Source organism: Mycetomoellerius zeteki, unplaced genomic scaffold, assembly GCF_001594055.1.
Source record: "Mycetomoellerius zeteki isolate Tzet28-1 unplaced genomic scaffold, Tzet1.0 scaffold707, whole genome shotgun sequence".
Lineage (NCBI taxonomy): Eukaryota > Metazoa > Arthropoda > Insecta > Hymenoptera > Formicidae > Mycetomoellerius > Mycetomoellerius zeteki.
This window is the reverse complement of record NW_017257728.1, coordinates 959,331-974,150: the sequence shown is the minus strand read 5'-3', so window position 1 is coordinate 974,150 and position 14,820 is coordinate 959,331. Positions and strand designations below refer to the sequence as shown.

The following is a 14,820-nucleotide window of genomic DNA, read 5'->3' as shown; positions in this document are numbered from 1 at the left end:
ACACAATATAGAAAAATCTGTAACTTTTTCATAATTTCTTCATTTTGTTAAAAAATACATGTAGTACATCCTTAAATTGGCTTGCTACTGGAACGAAGATGCTTCAATGCGCGTCCGATGACTTATGATGTATGATCGTCACTACGCACGTTTAATCGATGACGTAATAGGGCGTGCGCGAGAAGAAAATACTTGGCGCGGGCGTCCGTGACACATTAGCAGTACAGAGCAAATATTTAGAGTGTTTCGACAGACAAAAGCGCGGCCGGAAATCTGACGGTGCCATACGGCGTACGCTATCATGCGTAAAAGAACCCGACCTCGTTGCGTTTTTTCGCCAAATAAAACATCTTAGAGAAGTGTGACATTCTTTTTTTAAATTTATTTTGTAATTAGAAAGTACTAATAGTTATTAAATTAGCGTACTAATATAGTAAGGAAAAGAGTTCTCCTGAAAAAGGAGATAGGACCTGACACGCGACAGTCGCAATGCGACAAATTTTTGAAAGTTGTTAATGACAGTGTTCGACTGAAGGTGAGCGAAAGCTAAGCGTGGTTGACGGTGCCTAGTATCGAATGGTATCGAAAATGGTCGCGTCGGCGTCGAGTCGCGTCGATTCCATCGGCACCGCAGTCACCGGACAGAACTACACGCCCAAGGCGCGTGCGACCTGCTCGTAAGCGTATACGTGGGACTCGTAAAGCGTACTCCGCCTGCGCGGAGGACTCGTAAAGTGTCGCGTGTACGTTCTCTCTGCGCGTTTCAGGTTTCAGGCATTCAGTTCGAGTTGCACTGCTGTACGGCGTGGTCGCGACGCACCGCAACGCACCGCGACGCACCGCGACGCACCGCGACGCCCCGCGACGCCCCGCGACGCACCGCAACGCACCGCAGCGCACGCGTCGCGACGCGCAACAACGTACGCGCGTTAAACTCGCCTCCGCGGCAATCGGCCGCGTTTGAGAAGAGTGCGTCTCTGGACTGTTAACTGCGAACTGAGAGTAAAAGAAGAAGAGAAGAGACGAGAACGCAACTCTCTCGCGCAACCATCCTTGACTTCACTTTACGAACACTTTTCGTTAGATTCTTCGAGTGCGGACACTCGGAGTCGTCGCGTCGGAGTCGCGGCAGTCTGTTCGAAGTGAAATCGAGTTTCGCTGGCGAAGCGATAGGAGTCCACGGTACACGTGGACGGAGCGCGTGTCAGGTGAATCAATGGACGGAGTTTTGTTATTCAGCGTATACCTTGAGGCCTATTTAGATACAACGAGTGTTTCAGCCGCGACGGAGTTCACAACTCGCGTGATGCAACTCCGTATTCATTCCCGTACAAAACAGCCGAGTAGAATCGATTTTTCCCAAGTTACAGAACACGTCGAAAGGCATAATGTGCCGTATTAATAAAGATACTGCTTTTTTTAGCTTTTATAACAAAAAATCATGGTTAATTTAAAAGAGATTCTTCCTTAATCTATAAATGGATTTAAGTGAATCATGATTAAAGAAGAGTTCGATTCCCCATCTTCCTTTTATTTACATTCGTGAAGCTTAAAGTTATTAACTAGAAATATATGAATTAACTGTAAATAACTATAATTAACCCTTATTCTCCATTATGAGATCACTGCAAAAATGGTGTCCGAGCAAAATTTCGCGCGTCGCATATGCCGGTAAAGTTCCAAAACTATATAGTTTTACTAGTTATTATTGTCATTGCACTTTTTAATCGTATATTAGAAGATTGAAACAAAGTAAAATTGCGATTGAAAACCATCTCATTACGCTGTAATCCTTTAATAGAAGAGAAACAAAAACGCAAATGCGCCTCATCCCACGATGAGGTCAAAAAATGACGCGGGACAGTAAAGATTAACTATGCTATACCGTAAATATACATATGTATATGGAATGTTATTAGTTATCTACTTATCTTTATTATACTTAATTGTTACAAACTACATGCTAATGTTTGTTTTTGTTACGAGTATCTCATCACTAAGGAAATTATTAAGGAAATACTTTATATTCAATTACTAATACTTTAATTAATTTACTTCAATATCGACATCATTTAGTATAAAAAAAAACACAGTTTCAATTTAAAAATAGGAAAATTAACCTGGAATGGACGAAGAACACAGTGAAATATCTTATCGTTCGAATAATCCGTTCTATAGTCTTTTATTTGCGTCGTACACACACTTCGGCTTCAACCCTACGATTTACGTGCAATCCCTTATTAGGGGCGATGTCTATCGCGTTTCTCGTTTTAGGGTCGCTAAAACCGAGCAAGGGTGACACGCACAGGAAAGAAAGAATCGATTGTTATTAAATCGAATTGAAAATCCTTCAAACTGGGCGACGGAAAAGGAAAACATCGACGGGTGAGAATGGCGGACGAAGCCCAGCAAAGCCAACAGCCGACTACTAAAAGGCACAAAGTTCTAAGTCATCTACCCATCGTCATCAAAGTGCTCGAATTGGCGAGTATCTTTTTAATTTAATCAAATAAAGAATAGCATGGATTACAGCGCGCTTCGTATCCCGTTGTTGAAATTTTCTTATCGCGAAAATCGCTATCTTTAATAAGCTTTCCTTTAAAAGATTCTCATATTTCATAATATTATTAAGAATTTGTTATAGTTTAAATTTATAAAAATTTCTGAAAAAATATCTTAAAATTTTTTTTTTTTCAGATTTCATAAATTTTCTTCGGAAATAATAGTAATAATGTTAAAGTATTATATTAGACCGCGATGTGAACACACAACAGAGTTAAGAAATAAATTAGGCTAAACACGGTCAAACTTGATCTATAGTGTTGAAACAATTCCGTGTAAATTTATATACCACAAATCCAATCTGCAGCACGTCAAATTTATTTTCAATTTTGAAACGCAATCTTAACAGAACTAAAGTAGTCACAAATTAAATTGACAATCAATTTAATAATGATGCTTACAGGCATTTTTATAATAATCTTTAAGCACCTTAAAATCTGTAGTTTTATTGCGAAAAATATTACCTCGGCCGTGGATTAAACTCTCTTGCGTTTCAAGGTCGAAAATGAGTTCGGTGCGCAATTTGCAGGATTGGATTTAGAGATATATAAATTTATACGGAATTATTTCAGCACTAAAGCTTCATCGTTTAGCCTTTATTTCTCAACTGTTCTTAACTGTCGTGTGTTCACATCGCAGTCCAATATGATACTTTAATATTGCTTATACACCTGGTATTTAAAATGCGTACTCTTTATACGTACCGATTATTGTGAAGAATATTACTAAGGCCTCGGTGATCTAACATGGCGAGGACGCTCGCACGGAATACGTGAGATCCAGGTTCAATCCTCGGCCGAGATAATATTTTTCACAATAAAATTATTTCGATATTAAGGTGTTTAATGATTATTGTAAAGATGCATGTGAACATCATTGTTAAAATTCTTGTCAATTTAATTTGTCATATTACTACTCTAGTTCTGTTAGGATTGCGTTTCAAGACCGAAAATAAATTCAGCGCGCAGGATTGGATTTTGATATATAAATTCACACACAGAATTCTTTCAACACTAAAGACCCAGCTTAACCGTTTAGAATAAAATTGTATTGTACTATTATAGTATAATTGCAGTAATAATTAATATTATATTAATTATTAAGGCAACCAAAATTATGCTGTAAAAATCTCTTTTTAAGCGCCTAAAATATGCTCTGTGAAATTGAAAAAATGCTCCAAAAAAAGGCATATATCCCAAAATTATGCTGTAAAAATCTCTTTTTAAGCACCTAAAATATGCTGTGAAATTGAAAAAATGCTCTAAAGGAAGGAATATATCCCAAAATTATGCTGTAAAAATCCCTTTTTAAACACCTAAAATATGCTCTGTGAAATTGAAAAAATAATCTAAAGAAAGGAATATATGCATTTAAAAATTATTTTTTATCGCACAAATTTTCAAATTATTAATTAAGCTTTTTACTTATAATAACAAAGATGATTAGTGACTCTAGAGAGAGAGAGAGAGAGAGTCTTTGATGTTATGTATTGTATGACACAGAAATATAGAAGATTGAACGTAAAAGCGCGAAATCTTTTTCTCCTTGTGATTTCTTTGACATCACTGCGCACCAATGCATCGCGGCGTGTGGGAATCATTTATCTAATCAATTCCTTTTTCAAAAATATAAAATATGTTGTAGGATATTTCTGATTGAGAAAAACTTATCTTAGAAATCCTATTTATTAGTTATTATTATATCAGAGAAAAACTAATCATAAACTTAAATTAGAAAATGTGATGTGAAATATACAATAAAAATAAATAAAATATGTAAATATTGTGCATGTATGGGCAAAATATGCAAAAATATGCTTTTATGTGTGAAATATGCAAAATATACTGTAACATATAGGGCTCAAAATGCATAATTTCTTATGAAACAAATTTGTATTTAGTTTATTTCTTTATTAGTCAAACAAAAAAAACGTGCTCTATGCATATTTTGGTTGTATTAATTATATTATAAAAATATTATAGAAATTATAGTAAAATTATGAGAATTTCATAATAATAAAAAATCTCTTAGAATATCTAAAAATCGTAGAATATTTCAGAATTCCTATATAAGAAGAATATTCAAGAAAAGATGTAAAACTTTCTTCTAAGCACTTTTGAAAAGTGTTCCAATTCGTATACCAAATTTGAGAAATCTTCTAAAAAATTATAAAATTATATAGAAATTCTATATAAGTTATAAAACTCTAAAATTTACATACAAACTTTGAAAAATTATATGAATGATTGGTTTGTATCAATCTTGATTCTTGATCTGCAAACACTATTCAACAAAATTAAAAGATCGCCTATTTCACCTTACAAAAATAGGCAAATTTCAAGATAGAATAACTTTGTAAAAAAATCATCGTATCGAGATGTTTAAAAAAAGCATTTTAAAGCTTGAAATCTCTACTTTCAGATTGGTATTTTGAGAAAGTCTTACTGATATTTTGTAACATCTCGATACGATGATTTTTTACGAAGTTATTCAATCTTGAAATTTGCCAATTTTTGCAAGGAGGAACATGTAATCCTTTAATTTTGTTGAGAAGTGTATAATGACGTATTTTCCAACATTTCTTTATTTCCTATACATTATTTGATCTACATTTTATTTTCACAAGTGTGAAAATATATTATAGGTTCAGTATATGCGTGCGTGCGTGCGTGCGTGCGTGCGTGCGTGCGTGCGTGCGTGTGTTGATAGCATTAAATACATTTTAATTTCTTAGAATATTTATTTATACACACACACACACACACACACACACACACACACACACACACACACACACACACACACACACACACTATAGAAGTCTTCGAATATTACAGAATTCACGTACATGAAAAAAATTTAGAAAAGATATAAGACTTTCTCAGCGCTTCTCAAATTTAAATATGTTTTAATATTTCGATGCAGATACTGGCCATTTTTGCAATCGGTCTGTCAGTGGATCCGATGAACTCGTTCCAACGCATTTTCAACAGATCGCGATTCAAGCTGGACGATGCAGCCACTATCTACGTCTCGGTCGCCGGATATATTCTCATCAATGCACTCTTCATCATTAGCCATATGCTGGGTGATCGCGTGCCAAAAAGAACGGTAATGTCTATCTTCTATCAAATATGTTAGAATTTAAATAAAATATTTATTTTGCATGCTTGTGGCGAATTTACCATCCGTAGCTTCTTCGCAAAGAAGAAACAAGTATTTATATTCTACGCATCTTCGTGCAGGGTATAAGAGTAAAAGACTATAAGATGGTTCCAAGGATGATCTTTACAATTCTAAATATTTCAACATTTCTTTTATAAAGAAAACGAAGATCGATTTCGAGTTAATAAACGGAATTTCCGTGATGAATTTTCGAAATGTTTAAATGATGTAACGTTCTCTTTATACATGTTAAATATATTCTTTTTTCTCTTATAAAAGAATAATTTTTACCGAAATAAATATCAACAGAGGAATATGTGGCGCGTACATTGATCATATTTTCGATAAATATTGTTTTTCAATTTTCTCTAATAATAAGTGTGTTACGGGGACTAACAACCCATACTGTAAACATGTGTACTTGTTATATTATTACTGCAAACATGACCTTGTTATATTATGTCCATAACAAAGAACGCCATAAGCCGCGACTAGATACGCCTAGTTCATTTATACAGCTGAGTCATTACAGCAGTAACGGCGTATGTGTTAATTAGCGGACAAGGTATCAAGGCTTCATTGCGCGAGACATTGCGATGTCATTTTACACGCCATTTAAGAATATGTCGCCAAATGGAAAAATCGCGCGATATCAGATCAGATACATCAGAGCGCGTTTTGAGACTATGATTTACCCGCTCGTGAATGATTAAAAACTTTTCAACTGTACAAGTCTCACTACACGAATTAACACCTCATATTACGAGACGCATAATTATTGTAATCAATGACACCTGTGGCGGTAACAAACAATAAAAAAATATCTCAGCTTCATAACGACAGACACGAAGATAACCAATAATAAGCTTTTCTGTACATAATTCTATTTCGAACGAATGATCAAATTGCGAAATCGATAAATTTATAAAATTCGATAAATTTTCGACACATTAACGTAAGTCAAAAGTAAAAAAACATAGAATAGTTTCTTGTTTTTGCACTATTATATAATACTTTTAAGATCAATTATACAATCATATTGATATACATATATCTAATTGCACTTTAGTTACGTTATAATTGTGTTTTAATTCTTATCTTTTATATTTCGATCATTTCACTGTGTAGTCTTTAAAATTTACAAATAACATATCGCTGTGTGATATTAGCGGTAATTATTATATCCTATATATGTATATGTTTATTTAGTCAAGGACATTTTGTTTCGTTATATTATACATATATATAATTTGTTTATTATTAAAGACACGTCTAATATATGTAGTTATATTTTTTTCATCATACAATCATTTGTGATTTGTTTGCATTATAACTGATATATCATATCTATACAGGGTATTTGATAACATGTGGGCCCCTAATACGGGATTGATGACGGTAATATCTTTTTCTAAATTTGAGTGACGGAGAGAAAGTTTTGATTTTGTTAAAAAGTTATTAAAATAAAGTTGTTTCCTAAATACCCAAGAATTATCAGGATTTGTGACTAATCGCGAAATTGAGTTCCAAGTGCCAGGCAGGCGCATCTGCGTGTCCGTCCTCCGGTTTGTTTCCGCTGGCAATTAAAAATTAAACATAGACTCGCGGGAGTTTCTCATCACGCTAATATTAGAGGCCGTGCAATTTGATTCATGATTAATTGACTGTTACAGTTGCTGATGTTCGCAACCGTAGGCGCGTTTATGCACGTGGTAGCCGGAAGCTTGATGGTCCATAATTGGCGCCGGATGAATGGTCCTTACTATTATATGTACAACAACGAGACTCATCCTAGCAAGCAGTACATGGATATGCTTATATCAGCAGCCGTGTTTACATTCGTGAACGCAGTGGCATTTGTCGCGGAAATTGTCGCCATTATAAGATATGCGTGAATATGTGCGTCTTTGCAAGAAAGTCCATTGATTCAAGCGAGTTGAAAGACTCACGAGTATCACCAAAGCTATGGATAGTCTATTTAAAAAGAAAAAGAAGGAATATATATGAAAGATTTTAATTTTTTAACATTTATTACACATAAGCAATTTCATAAAACTTTCTGAAATTTATATGACTATTAACTTGATATTTCAATGGCAGCATTCAGCAAAGAAAGCAGCTTTGATTGGTGATGATAATAATATGTGAGGAACTTATATATAGGGCAAAACCAATCGAGAGGGATTCGATAGCGCACATCGCTAATTGGTCAATTTAAAATAAAATATTCTCATTGGTAAAGCAGTAAAAATCGGAACTCACCCGACCAATCATATTAAAGAATATTACAACAGTTGCAAAGCTACTACCTCTACTCTAAAGCAGCTTTTATGAAACATTATTTTATAAAACGAAAAAGATTTAAGAAATTAAAAATTAAAAAATTGTGTATTTATCGAATCGTCACAGTTTTAATATTATCTGTTGAGGAAAGATATGAGGTGCTATCTAAACTTTGAAATAGTACCCTTGGACATGAATATAGATTTCAACGTGGTTTTTTCCATTATTTCATAAAATTCAAGTGGGAATGTTTTAAGCTCCTGTAAATTTGCCAGGATCCCGTCAATCAAGTGTCAAAACGACGGCCTTTCAATCGAAAGTTCATCTTGGAGAACAGAAAAAAATCACAGGGAGCACGGTCTGGAGGCGAATAGAATAGATAGATGGGCAATCACTATCATGTTTCTGAAAGTCAAAAATTATCGAACAACGAACGATGTTTGAAGGGGCGTGTTGTCATGACGGAGAACTCAGTTGTTGTTCTCTTATTTGTTTAGGCGTGACCTGATGCTTCTCTGTAACCACTTTAAAACTTCACAATAAAACTTCCTATATTGTGGGTTTGACTAAGAAAGACAAATATCTTATGGATAAGGAGAGTCTCAAGCAAAATTGTCGGTGTTTAAAACACTTACACTTGAAGATTTTCAAGGATGGAAAAAACATCGGTATCGCTGCATCCATGTTCAACTATTTCGAAGGAAACGGGGAAAACTGGAAGTTAAAGTAAACGATTTTTCATAGGCAAATTTTCCAAACTTTTGAATAGCATCTCATATTTGGTAAAATGAATTATAAAATTTTTTTAAAACCGTTAATTTTGTAAAATTATCAAACACATATAAAGTCACATTAGAAATTAGAATTAGTAATAGTATTATGTAATGTCTGTTATCACTGTAGTAGCATGTAAGATCATGTATATGCGTGTAATTATCGATAGATAAGATTTAGTTATTAGTAAAATTCGTATAGTTATCGTAATTAATAACGAGACCAAACGCGAAATTGCAATCTTTCGCGATTTAAAATATATTCTTTGCTATTCGGATGAAAAAAAGTGTCCATCCGCGTACAAATCCGTCCACTTTTGTACCTAAAGCATTTATTTCTACATTCAAGAAAATATTGCAATAACAAATTTTAAGCTATTTTTTAAGTAGAATAGAATAGAAGAGATCTCTTTCTACATATTTTAAATTTTAACTTATCTATTTTTCTTTATTCATCTTTTTATAAATGAAGATTATATCTTTATAGACTTTATACTATCATATGTTAGGCTGACAAATTTAAAATTTGCAGCAAAATTAATAAAGCACATGCAAAATCTGTTCATTAAAGTTTTATGCTCTATATGTGTTTTCTTTTTTATCTAAATTCTAATCCTTGTATTTTGTTTAAAAATAAAATAAATATAAAGAGGTATGACAATTAAACCGTTCGTTGAACACTTATCCCATTTCATCGAAATATGAAGTTTAGTTTTAGATGCTTTGTGTTACAAGCAGGCGCTATAAAAGAGATTGTTAAAATCGAAATATAAAATATTGAATATTATTGGTTTATTGATATAAAATATTGATTTGTAGCAATTTTAATGAAAAATATGTAAAAATGTTTCGAAATCAATATAATATATGAAAATCAAAATAATATATGAAAATTCTTGGATAAAAGAAAGGATATAAAAAATGTAATAAACTATAAGCAGAAAGTGTAAAATGTTATTCTTCCTCTATGCTTTTCTTTTTAAAGCAAATTCATATATATATAAATGGAAGACGAACGTACACGAAGTTAGTTATTCTTTAGGGAAACAAAAATGTGCAAATGTCCTGATAAACGTCAAAAAGTATCAAATAGAATTTTTTCGCATATTCGTGCATAGAATTAACTTATGTTGCAATATGTTATGTCGTAACATAATGTTATACGTTATAATATCGCTTAAATATTTGTAAATGACAAGACGCAAAACGGGAAAAAAGAAAACGGTGGAGATAAAAGATGTCAAATAGGAATGTGCATTTGGATCAGCAGAAGCTATTGCGGCACAAAACCAGCAGATGCGTATCGACAATAATCAAGCCGCTGAGGATATTTCAACTCGTGCGTATTGAACACCACGTTATTTCATTCGATTGCAAACCTTAATATCGAAGAATATCGGAATTAGAATGGACTGATTATATCTTGTACTATAAAATTTTCTCTCAAGACAGTTTGCGGTGCTGCTACTGTTCGCGGTCACGATTTATATGATCGTTATGGATCCTATGCCGATAAGCGCTCTTACCTGCATCCTCTTGATTGTCCTATCGGGCGTATATATTTTCGTCTTAGCCATCGAGTTAATCAGCCACTTTGCCGGGAGCGCCTTGCACATTATTCCGGTAATTTATGCCGTGCCATTGTGCATTACTGTTTAGTGAAATCAGAATTATGTAAAAAAACAACTCGAAACTTCCCTTCAAAATTTTAAACGTCTTTCAAGAATACAGACCATTTACTAATGTATGAATTAAAAATTTGAAAAAAAAAGAACAATCGTAATACCTATTACGATTATATCTATTAATAAAATGTTAATAATAATTTAAAAAATTTTGTATATAAAATGTTTTGATTTCACTGAAAAAAAATATTTATCAAATATTATTAACTACAAATATATATATTTTTCTATATTAATTATTACAGATGACCATATTCTCCTTACTTGGCCTATTATTTTATGCCGTTGCCGGGATTTTCTTGATTTTTAAAGCCTATACACAAATAGTGACAGTAGCAATAACACTGTGTCTATTGGCAGCGTTATTCTTTTTGATCGATATCACGATGGTACTCGCGTGAGTTATTAAAGTTCAAATTTAAATCTTCGAAGCAGAGACAGACCCAATGGAATAAAATTATAATAAAAGTATACGTATTTAGATTTTGGAAAAGGAAATGCTCAATTTGCAAACAATGTTGTAGTAACGCAACGGAACTTATACTACACAAAGCCAACGAATCAAATGTACTAGAAACCCAAGTGAGTTATAGTCGCGGAGGAAAGCTTCACAAGTATTAAAAATTAGAATACTCAATTATTATATGTATATAGATCACAGACATTCACAATTTAAGTCTATTAAAATTAAATTAAATTAAATTAATAAATCAATTACGAGTAGGACATTAATTTGTAAACTAATGAAGATTTTTATTAATCTAATTAAATTGTTCCGTTTTCACGTTCAAACATTACGAAATTACTTAATTTTTCAAAAGCAATGACTTTCACGGATAAATTTATTTGAAATTTACAGTACTGTGAATTCAAAATCACTGTTTTACATTCTAATTTAAATTTCTCGAGTATAAACGTAGATAATGAGGCATGATGTAACGACCAGCCTGAGTGACATCAGGGTACCCCGTGAACTAGAAGGTGTTGCAACGCCTGATCATTGTTACCGCAAAGTCGGATATTCTCGACGACGAGAATACATTGACTGTCCTACCTGCGTACCATCATTATGCAATCTCGGCGTCGCTCAAATTCAAACGGAATCGAAAAAGGTGTCTGTCGTGGAAAGTCAAGTGAGTCGGCTTTGACAAGATTTCTTATTAGCCCTACATTACTTGTACAGGGTGGGTGTTTTTGACGTCGCAACATTATATCTCCATTTTCAGTCTTTTCTTTGATGATTTACAATTAGTAAAGATTAATATTCTATACATCCTTTAAATGCAAAAAAGTTCTTAATTATAAAACAATTTACGCTAAACATAAATAATATATATAAGTAGTATTCAAACACATACACATACACATTCAGTAAATTTAGGCGAGGATATTCTGGACTAATTATTTAAATCTCTTTTCTTTAAACCTTCTCGCGTGCCCATAAATTTGCTACATGTATGAATGTTAATATTCATACACATTTATTATATTTAAGACAAATTATTTCACAATTAAAAAAAATTTTGCATTTATCTTTATCTATAAAGGATGTAAAGAATGATTCAGTGTTTATTAATTATGAATCATCGAAGTAAAAAAAAAAAAAATATAGCTGTTGGAATATCAAAAATATCCTATTTTGTATTTTATAATTGCGTAACTTTGTATTTTTTATGACTTGTCGAAAAGATATCACTTTTGTCGTTTACTTTGCTGTTTCTTAAATTCCTACGCGTGTTTTCGAATAAGATCAGACTCCGAGCGCAATCACGAAGGAAACACCGATGCAGACGTTGAGTAAATGCGAATTCTGTCGTCAACACATACAACTTCCCATCACTGTAGGAGCTGGTGTGCCCAGTACGCATTGTTTTCAACATCCACAATGGAGTTATCCCGCTATCGTGCAGTTTCTTCGCGGAGAGGTCAGCGCGCCGTGTTGCTCTAGGTAATTTGATAGGTTTTATATCTAGGAAATTTTAGAAAATGACACGTTTTTTTCTCTCTCGCAGATGCAAATGCAAACCGGATACGGCACAGACGCAACAACAATCGCGGCAATTAAAACGTACGGGATCACTGATGTCAAAAGTAAAATCTAATCCTAATAAAATGACGAGTGAGACAACACAGCAGGTTACGAGTAAATCTAACATTCTATAAAATTGTATCGAATTCTTCTATTGTTCGGAGTTACAGATTAACCAAAATTGTTACTTTGTCAAAAGGCGCAATGGGCCGATTTTTTTAGTATTTTAGAGAAGAGGGGGGGTACATAGTGATGGATTGAGCTGAAGTGAGCTCGTTTTTTTCAGTTTACTTCATGTTTTGGACCATAATAATTATAGAAACATAATCTTTATAAGCTTCTATTATGTATTGGAAGTAAACACAACATTTGTCACTATATGCTCCAGCTTGGGGCATATAGTGACAACCAAGAGGGCACTGGAGCAGATAGTGATACCTTCAAAATACTCCATGTTTAAACTTCCCTTTTCCTTTCTTTGTTACCTTCTTACTTCATTTCAGAAAGTAACATATAATCCACAAAATTTTTATGAAAATATTTAAAATGAATTAAAATATAAATTTTTTAAATTAAATTTGGATTCAGTGAAACTGTTTTCTTTCATATAGTAGAAATTGTTATATGTAATATTTGGTGTGAATTTTTTTATTAGTATAGCAACAAAGCAATTTAAAAAAGAAGAAAAGAAATTTTCTGACTGTGAATTTCGCGCGATAATACGCATGATGACATCGATTATTATTATTTGTGAATAATTCTCATCTATAGATATTGAAGGGTTTTGTAACAATGTTACAAAAATGACGACGACGCAACCAACCCCCACATACATTGCTTCATTTTATGGGCCGGACAAGGGAATGCAGACCGCATCGGATATTGAGTATGTATATGTACACGGAGAGAATTTTCTTTTAAAATTTACCCTGAAAATATAGTAGTTGTGGTACAATACAATATTTTAAAGATTTTTACCATGCACTTCAGTAAAATTGGTTAACTTATTTTATACTTTATTGTAGTCTTATTAATGAATGAGAGAGATTTACATTAAAATTCTTCAAAATACAATGTTGTTCCACGACTATCATATTTTCAAGGTAAATTCTAAGAAAAAATTCTCTCCGTTTATGTGTGTTTGTATGCGCGTGTCATAAAATAAAATAATCTTTAAAAACGATTATTCTGTCCGAAAATTCTGTTACATCTTCTATAAGATAACATGTAAAGGAAGTTGAATTATTTCTCGACGATATTTAATTTTAAAAAAATTAAATAACAATAACACATTTTAAAATAATTAAAATAACAGTATTGATTTTAAAATTGATAAATATACCGAACAGAGGGAATCCGCTCCGACGACCTTGGCGCATATTTTCAAGGTCACGAGCCTGACTAACCTTTAACAAGTTTTACCCGTCAGTCTTTATCCGTTAAAAAGTTATTCATAAAAAAAATTCAAGAAATACTGTCTTATTTCTACTATATGCAGTGTTAAAAACTATCCCAAATCCTTCTCTCCTTGCATGACTTTCCGTCCTAGTTACAAACGAAAAGTGGCTGCAATAGAGATTAAAAAAGACATAAGAGAGGACATCGATCAAAAAATTACGGAAAAAACCAAAATAAAGCTTACGAAAACTAAAGGGTCCGATACAATCGAAAAGACGATCGTAGAGCATGAAAACGCAAAGCAAAGAAAGGACAGCATAGAAGGAAGAGAAGAGAAGACAATTGAAGAAAATAAGATCGAAAGGAGTAAGGGAGGAGGAGAACAATGCGCTAGAATTTATCAAGAGTTTGGGGGTGCAATGGATCAAGAAAGCATAACAAACTTGAAGGAATCGTCGATGCACACGTAGGCGTCATCATTTTATATAAAGCGATATGTTAATTGATTCGATGATGCGTTTCGTACAGTTTCATGTATAGCTAAATCGACCGTTGCCGCGTCGTTGCACGATCCGATGAAACAATTGATTCAATATACGGGAAATAATCGTTTTAGGAGCAGAATGTTAAGCACGCCGCTAAGTAGTAGAATGAAATCTCGAACATTGTTACACTTAAAATCAAATAAAGTGGATCCAATTAAGGACGCGTAAGCAACCAAAAATTCTCACAAATGCGACAAACCGAGACTACACGGAAAGAATGGTTTTGTTAAAGTATCTAAAAAATTTGATTAGAGTTAAAAATAATTCTATTAAACCAATAAAAATAATGATATAGAACGCTTAACACTAATGGATGGAGTGAATAATTATGAAAATATATATATATATATATATATATATACAGGGTGTTTCCAAATTAA

At 33.0% G+C, this 14,820-nt stretch overlaps 3 protein-coding genes across 5 annotated transcripts in view; 2 read left to right on the top strand and 1 right to left on the bottom strand.

Annotated features, from left to right (window-relative positions):
* Positions 1-14,820, bottom strand: part of Adsl (adenylosuccinate lyase) — a 34,813-nt gene that overhangs the window by 11,749 nt on the left and 8,244 nt on the right. The gene's annotated exons all lie outside the window — the stretch shown is intronic.
* LOC108729217 (uncharacterized) lies at positions 114-8,652 on the top strand. Of its 3 annotated transcripts, none has more exons than XM_018458223.1 (4): positions 114-359; positions 2,275-2,484; positions 5,488-5,673; positions 7,401-8,652. In XM_018458223.1, the coding sequence occupies exons 2-4, from the start codon at positions 2,392-2,394 to the stop codon at positions 7,620-7,622; spliced, it is 501 nt and encodes a 166-aa protein (XP_018313725.1). In that variant the 5' UTR covers positions 114-359; positions 2,275-2,391; the 3' UTR covers positions 7,623-8,652. The 3 variants fall into 3 exon arrangements, with proteins under 3 accessions (XP_018313725.1, XP_018313724.1, XP_018313723.1); XM_018458222.1 differs by lacking the exon at positions 114-359 and adding an exon at positions 675-743; XM_018458221.1 differs by lacking the exon at positions 114-359 and adding an exon at positions 875-1,208.
* The window catches only part of LOC108729214 (uncharacterized), a 6,959-nt gene continuing 2,931 nt past the window's right edge, over positions 10,793-14,820 (top strand). The window contains exons 1-8 of the mRNA XM_018458217.1: positions 10,793-10,865; positions 10,951-11,050; positions 11,389-11,601; positions 12,223-12,416; positions 12,481-12,611; positions 13,269-13,383; positions 14,047-14,361; positions 14,512-14,604. Of these exons, the coding sequence (XP_018313719.1) occupies positions 10,855-10,865; positions 10,951-11,050; positions 11,389-11,601; positions 12,223-12,416; positions 12,481-12,611; positions 13,269-13,383; positions 14,047-14,361; positions 14,512-14,604 (1,172 nt within the window). The 5' untranslated portion in view covers positions 10,793-10,854. The remainder of the gene's footprint in view (positions 10,866-10,950; positions 11,051-11,388; positions 11,602-12,222; positions 12,417-12,480; positions 12,612-13,268; positions 13,384-14,046; positions 14,362-14,511; positions 14,605-14,820) is intronic.

Excerpts from the sequence above, each read along its gene's own strand:
- LOC108729217 (XM_018458223.1), top strand. The coding sequence starts at position 2,392 with ATGGCGGACGAAGCCCAGCAAAGCCAACAGCCGACTACTAAAAGGCAC. Across the intron at positions 2,485-5,487 it reads TCATCAAAGTGCTCGAATTG|ATACTGGCCATTTTTGCAAT; the intron begins GCGAGTATCTTT and ends ATTTCGATGCAG. Across the intron at positions 5,674-7,400 it reads ATCGCGTGCCAAAAAGAACG|TTGCTGATGTTCGCAACCGT; the intron begins GTAATGTCTATC and ends TGACTGTTACAG.